At 64.1% G+C, this 6427-nt stretch overlaps 1 protein-coding gene across 1 annotated transcript; it reads left to right on the forward strand.

Annotated features, from left to right (window-relative positions):
* Positions 1–3877: 3877 nt before the first annotated feature.
* On the forward strand, positions 3878–6055 carry GUITHDRAFT_122823 (hypothetical protein; the record flags this gene model as incomplete). Its single annotated transcript, XM_005817895.1, has 1 exon — positions 3878–6055. The coding sequence occupies one exon, from the start codon at positions 3878–3880 to the stop codon at positions 6053–6055; it is 2178 nt and encodes a 725-aa protein (XP_005817952.1).
* Between the last annotated feature and the right edge of the window lie 372 nt (positions 6056–6427).

Here is a 6427-nt window from a genome sequence, read left to right on the forward strand (position 1 = left end):
CCGGGTCACGGACCCTGTCAGCCGCTGACATGTCACGGGCTGCTGACACGTCGCTGACCGGTCACGCAGCAGAGAGATCAGGCCCCGGCCAATCTCCGGACACTTAGCTCTGGCGGGCCTCCAGGTGGTCTGAGTCGGGGCTGAAGGCTGCAGTCGGTCTACTGACGGGCCCGGCCGGCAGGATCCGTCGAGAAACAGGGGGGTCAAGGGAGGTTTTCTTCCCCCTGGGAGAAATGTCCTATGGGTTTTTGGATCTGCGATATAAAAAAGTCTTGTCTCGGTCACGTGATGTGTCACGTGACCGGTCAGGTGAGCCTGTCAGCCGGGTCACGGCCCCTGTCAGCCGGCTGACATGTCACGGGCCTGCTGACACGGTCCGCTGACCGGTCACGGCCGCCCGGAGAGATCAGGCCCCCGGCCAATCTCCGGACACTTAGCCTCCTGGCGGGCCTCCAGGGGGTCTGAGGCGAGGCTGAAGGCTGCAGTCGGTCTACTGACCGGCCCGGCCGGCAGGATCCGTCGAGAAACAGGGGGGTCAAGGGAGGTTTTCTTCCCCCTGGGAGAAATGTCCTATGGGTTTTTGGATCTGCGATATAAAAAAGTCTTGTCTCGGTCACGTGATGTGTCACGTGACCGGTCAGGTGAGCCTGTCAGCCGGGTCACGGACCCTGTCAGCCGGCTGACATGTCACGGGCCTGCTGACACGGTCCGCTGACCGGTCACGGCCGCCCGGAGAGATCAGGCCCCCGGCAATCTCCGGACACTTAGCCTCCTGGCGGGCCTCCAGGGGGTCTGAGGCGGGGCTGAAGGCTGCAGTCGGTCTACTGACGGGCCCGGCCGGCAGGATCCGTCGAGAAACAGGGGGTCAAGGGAGGTTTTCTTCCCCTGGGAGAAATGTCCTATGGGTTTTGGATCTGCGATATAAAAAGTCTTGTCTCGGTCACGTGATGTGTCACGTGACCGGTCAGGTGAGCCTGTCAGCCGGGTCACGGCCCCTGTCAGCCGGCTGACATGTCACGGGCCTGCTGACACGGTCCGCTGACCGGTCACGGCCGCCCGGAGAGATCAGGCCCCCGGCCAATCTCCGGACACTTAGCCTCCTGGCGGGCCTCCAGGGGGTCTGAGGCGGGGCTGAAGGCTGCAGTCGGTCTACTGACGGGCCCGGCCGGCAGGATCCGTCGAGAAACAGGGGGGTCAAGGGAGGTTTTCTTCCCCCTGGGAGAAATGTCCTATGGGTTTTTGGATCTGCGATATAAAAAAGTCTTGTCTCGGTCACGTGATGTGTCACGTGACCGGTCAGGTGAGCCTGTCAGCCGGGTCACGGACCCTGTCAGCCGGCTGACATGTCACGGGCCTGCTGACACGGTCCGCTGACCGGTCACGGCCGCCCGGAGAGATCAGGCCCCCGGCCAATCTCCGGACACTTAGCCTCCTGGCGGGCCTCCAGGGGGTCTGAGGCGGGGCTGAAGGCTGCAGTCGGTCTACTGACCGGCCCGGCCGGCAGGATCCGTCGAGAAACAGGGGGGTCAAGGGAGGTTTTCTTCCCCCTGGGAGAAATGTCCTATGGGTTTTTGGATCTGCGATATAAAAAAGTCTTGTCTCGGTCACGTGATGTGTCACGTGACCGGTCAGGTGAGCCTGTCAGCCGGGTCACGGACCCTGTCAGCCGGCTGACATGTCACGGGCCTGCTGACACGGTCCGCTGACCGGTCACGGCCGCCCGGAGAGATCAGGCCCCCGGCCAATCTCCGGACACTTAGCCTCCTGGCGGGCCTCCAGGGGGTCTGAGGCGGGGCTGAAGGCTGCAGTCGGTCTACTGACCGGCCCGGCCGGCAGGATCCGTCGAGAAACAGGGGGGTCAAGGGAGGTTTTCTTCCCCCTGGGAGAAATGTCCTATGGGTTTTTGGATCTGCGATATAAAAAAGTCTTGTCTCGGTCACGTGATGTGTCACGTGACCGGTCAGGTGAGCCTGTCAGCCGGGTCACGGACCCTGTCAGCCGGCTGACATGTCACGGGCCTGCTGACACGGTCCGCTGACCGGTCACGGCCGCCCGGAGAGATCAGGCCCCCGGCCAATCTCCGGACACTTAGCCTCCTGGCGGGCCTCCAGGGGGTCTGAGGCGGGGCTGAAGGCTGCAGTCGGTCTACTGACCGGCCCGGCCGGCAGGATCCGTCGAGAAACAGGGGGGTCAAGGGAGGTTTTCTTCCCCCTGGGAGAAATGTCCTATGGGTTTTTGGATCTGCGATATAAAAAAGTCTTGTCTCGGTCACGTGATGTGTCACGTGACCGGTCAGGTGAGCCTGTCAGCCGGGTCACGGACCCTGTCAGCCGGCTGACATGTCACGGGCCTGCTGACACGGTCCGCTGACCGGTCACGGCCGCCCGGAGAGATCAGGCCCCCGGCCAATCTCCGGACACTTAGCCTCCTGGCGGGCCTCCAGGGGGTCTGAGGCGGGGCTGAAGGCTGCAGTCGGTCTACTGACCGGCCCGGCCGGCAGGATCCGTCGAGAAACAGGGGGGTCAAGGGAGGTTTTCTTCCCCCTGGGAGAAATGTCCTATGGGTTTTTGGATCTGCGATATAAAAAAGTCTTGTCTCGGTCACGTGATGTGTCACGTGACCGGTCAGGTGAGCCTGTCAGCCGGGTCACGGACCCTGTCAGCCGGCTGACATGTCACGGGCCTGCTGACACGGTCCGCTGACCGGTCACGGCCGCCCGGAGAGATCAGGCCCCCGGCCAATCTCCGGACACTTAGCCTCCTGGCGGGCCTCCAGGGGGTCTGAGGCGGGGCTGAAGGCTGCAGTCGGTCTACTGACGGGCCCGGCCGGCAGGATCCGTCGAGAAACAGGGGGGTCAAGGGAGGTTTTCTTCCCCCTGGGAGAAATGTCCTATGGGTTTTTGGATCTGCGATATAAAAAAGTCTTGTCTCGGTCACGTGATGTGTCACGTGACCGGTCAGGTGAGCCTGTCAGCCGGGTCACGGACCCTGTCAGCCGGCTGACATGTCACGGGCCTGCTGACACGGTCCGCTGACCGGTCACGGCCGCCCGGAGAGATCAGGCCCCCGGCCAATCTCCGGACACTTAGCCTCCTGGCGGGCCTCCAGGGGGTCTGAGGCGGGGCTGAAGGCTGCAGTCGGTCTACTGACCGGCCCGGCCGGCAGGATCCGTCGAGAAACAGGGGGGTCAAGGGAGGTTTTCTTCCCCCTGGGAGAAATGTCCTATGGGTTTTTGGATCTGCGATATAAAAAAGTCTTGTCTCGGTCACGTGATGTGTCACGTGACCGGTCAGGTGAGCCTGTCAGCCGGGTCACGGACCCTGTCAGCCGGCTGACATGTCACGGGCCTGCTGACACGGTCCGCTGACCGGTCACGGCCGCCCGGAGAGATCAGGCCCCCGGCCAATCTCCGGACACTTAGCCTCCTGGCGGGCCTCCAGGGGGTCTGAGGCGGGGCTGAAGGCTGCAGTCGGTCTACTGACGGGCCCGGCCGGCAGGATCCGTCGAGAAACAGGGGGGTCAAGGGAGGTTTTCTTCCCCCTGGGAGAAATGTCCTATGGGTTTTTGGATCTGCGATATAAAAAAGTCTTGTCTCGGTCACGTGATGTGTCACGTGACCGGTCAGGTGAGCCTGTCAGCCGGGTCACGGACCCTGTCAGCCGGCTGACATGTCACGGGCCTGCTGACACGGTCCGCTGACCGGTCACGGCCGCCCGGAGAGATCAGGCTCCGGACACTTAGCCTCCTGGCGGGGCCTCCAGGGGGGTCTGAGGCGGGGCTGAAGGCTGCAGTCGGTCTACTGACGGGCCCGGCCGGCAGGATCCGTCGAGAAACAGGGGGGTCAAGGGAGGTTTTCTTCCCCCTGGGAGAAAGGTCCTATGTTCCAGCTCTCCTACATCTATTACAGGAAGCTCCAGGACCTCTACCTCACCAGCGAGGTCTACAACGGCTACGCCCACGCCGACGACAACTCGTACGACAACAACTACAAGATCTCGCTCACCGACCCCGTGCCGATGGACAACGGCAGCTACCCCTCCCTGACGGGCATCACGGACCTGTTCCAGCAGGTGGAGAGCTACATCATGAGCGGGGACATCCAGAATGGCTACTTCCCCCCGAACTCGGGCGTCAACCGCACGGAAAAGGCCCTGAGGTCCTTCTCCATGACGTCGCAGGGCAGCGGCTTCCTCACCCTTGGCTCCTCGTACTTCGACGCCTCCCTGGGCGTGCTGCAGTACACGCTGCCGAATCTCGCCTCCAGCTTCCTGAACAGCGACCTCGACCGTATCCTGGCGAGCGTGCTGCAGTCGGACGAGACCCTGGAGGACTGGACCTACAACGGGCTGCAGTACGAGTACAGTGCTTTCCAGAGCTACTCCTCCCTCGCGGACAACGCCCGGGGGGTGATGCGGCAGACCAAGTGTCTCAACGTGAAATTCATCACGAAAGAGCCCGACGTCTCGCAGAACTTCATCGACCCGGTGGTGCAGCTCTGTGCTATCGACGGCTCCTGCCGCTCCGTGGACATCTGCCCCTCCGCCCCGAGCTACGACGCGAGGACGGGCCAGAGCTGCGACCTGCTGCACGACTCGCTCAACGACAACTGCACCACCAAGTACGTCCACCTCATGGAGTACCTGAGCGGGCAGGGCATCGTGATGCAGACGCACTGCAAGCAGGACCTCTTCGTCCGCGATTTGTACACCAACCCCTCCCTCACCGTCCAGCAGGTCTCCAACATCGACCTCCCGACGGCCAACCCCGCCGGCACCATCTGCCTCCGCACGGACTCGACCTGCCTGCAGGACAAGGGGCTGGGCGGCGCTTCGATCGACGTGAGCGCGGTGCGGTCCACCCTCGGCGTGGACGTCTACACCTTCTACCGCCCGATGACCGACTACAGCGGCGACCCCAACTCTGACACCTTCTACGGCGAGCTCTACCAGAAGAACTCCACGGGCTGGTACCCGGCCTGGATCGACTGCTACAACGTCTCGGGCCTGAACAAGTCGCGGCTGATGTCCTGGACCGGCTGGGACCCTGCGCGGGTCGCCGCGGTGAAGGACACCCTTCTCGGGCGGGAGCATGGCTACGGCTCCACCCCCGACCTCAGCGTGCTGGGCCGCGAGGCGGTGTGGAGCGACGCCTCCTACCGCCCCACGGGCTTCAGCTACCGCTGCGGGACGTCGTCCTGCGTGGGCAGCAACGGGGAGACGGTCCAGTGCCCCGGGGGGCTGTGCAACGTGGCGGTCCAGGGCGCCGCGGTCCACGCCGTGGCGGTGGCGCTGAGCAACAGCTCGGTCTACTTCTGCGCCAGCGGGGTGGCGGAGGCGCTGGTCCTGTGCCCCGCCCGCCTGACGAACGACAGCGTGCTGGTGGAGGTGAGGAACAACCTCTGGTACTGCAAGGCCGACTGCCAGCGCGCCGTGCTGCTCAAGTACATCGGCAAGCACTCCTTCCGGTACAGGACGCTGGTGGAGGGCGTGCTGGGCTTCACCGCCTCGGACCGGAACCAGATCGGGCTCAGCCCGACGAGCAACGCGGCCAACGGGTACTCGCAGAAGGACGCCTTCCGGCTGGTGCACTGGCTGGTCTCCAGGCAGGTGCTCGGGTCGGGCAAGGCCCTGCCGGGTGCCATCTACAACAGCTTCTGGACGCCGCCCGACGGCTTCAGCTCCACCTACATGTCGCGGCACTCGCTCTACCCGTACACGACCCTGACCCTCTACGACTACGTCAACTACGTCTCGCAGGCGGCCACGATGCGGAGCCAGCCGCTCTCGACCTGCATCAACCAGCCCGTCACGATCAACAACTGCGACAACCAGCACACCACCAGCCTGGCCTCCTGTGTCTCCGCCCTGAAGCGCGCCTCGGCCTACACCGCCGGGCCGGGCGAGGCGGTGCTGGTCCGGCTGACGGCCCTGCAGCTCACCTCCCCGTACCTGATGCACTGGGCCGACGCCAGCAGGCCCTCCCGTGACCAGTTCGTCGACTGGCTGCTGAGCCCCACCCGCTGCGCCGAGACCCTGCAGTCCGAGGCGGTGTGCTAAAAAAAAAAAACACTTAGCCTCCTGGCGGGCCTCCACTGGCAGGGGGTCTGAGGCGGGGCTGAAGGCTGCAGTCGGTCTACTGACGGGCCCGGCCGGCAGGATCCGTCGAGAAACAGGGGGGTCAAGGGAGGTTTTCTTCCCCCTGGGAGAAATGTCCTATGGGTTTTTGGATCTGCGATATAAAAAAGTCTTGTCTCGGTCACGTGATGTGTCACGTGACCGGTCAGGTGAGCCTGTCAGCCGGGTCACGGCCCCTGTCAGCCGGCTGACATGTCACGGGCCTGCTGACACGGTCCGCTGACCGGTCACGGCCGCCCGGAGAGATCAGGCCCCCGGCCAATCTCCGGACACTTAGCCTCCTGGCGGGCCTTC

The sequence above is a fragment of the Guillardia theta genome (genome assembly GCF_000315625.1).
Source record: "Guillardia theta CCMP2712 unplaced genomic scaffold GUITHscaffold_480, whole genome shotgun sequence".
In the NCBI taxonomy this organism is placed as follows: domain Eukaryota; class Cryptophyceae; order Pyrenomonadales; family Geminigeraceae; genus Guillardia; species Guillardia theta.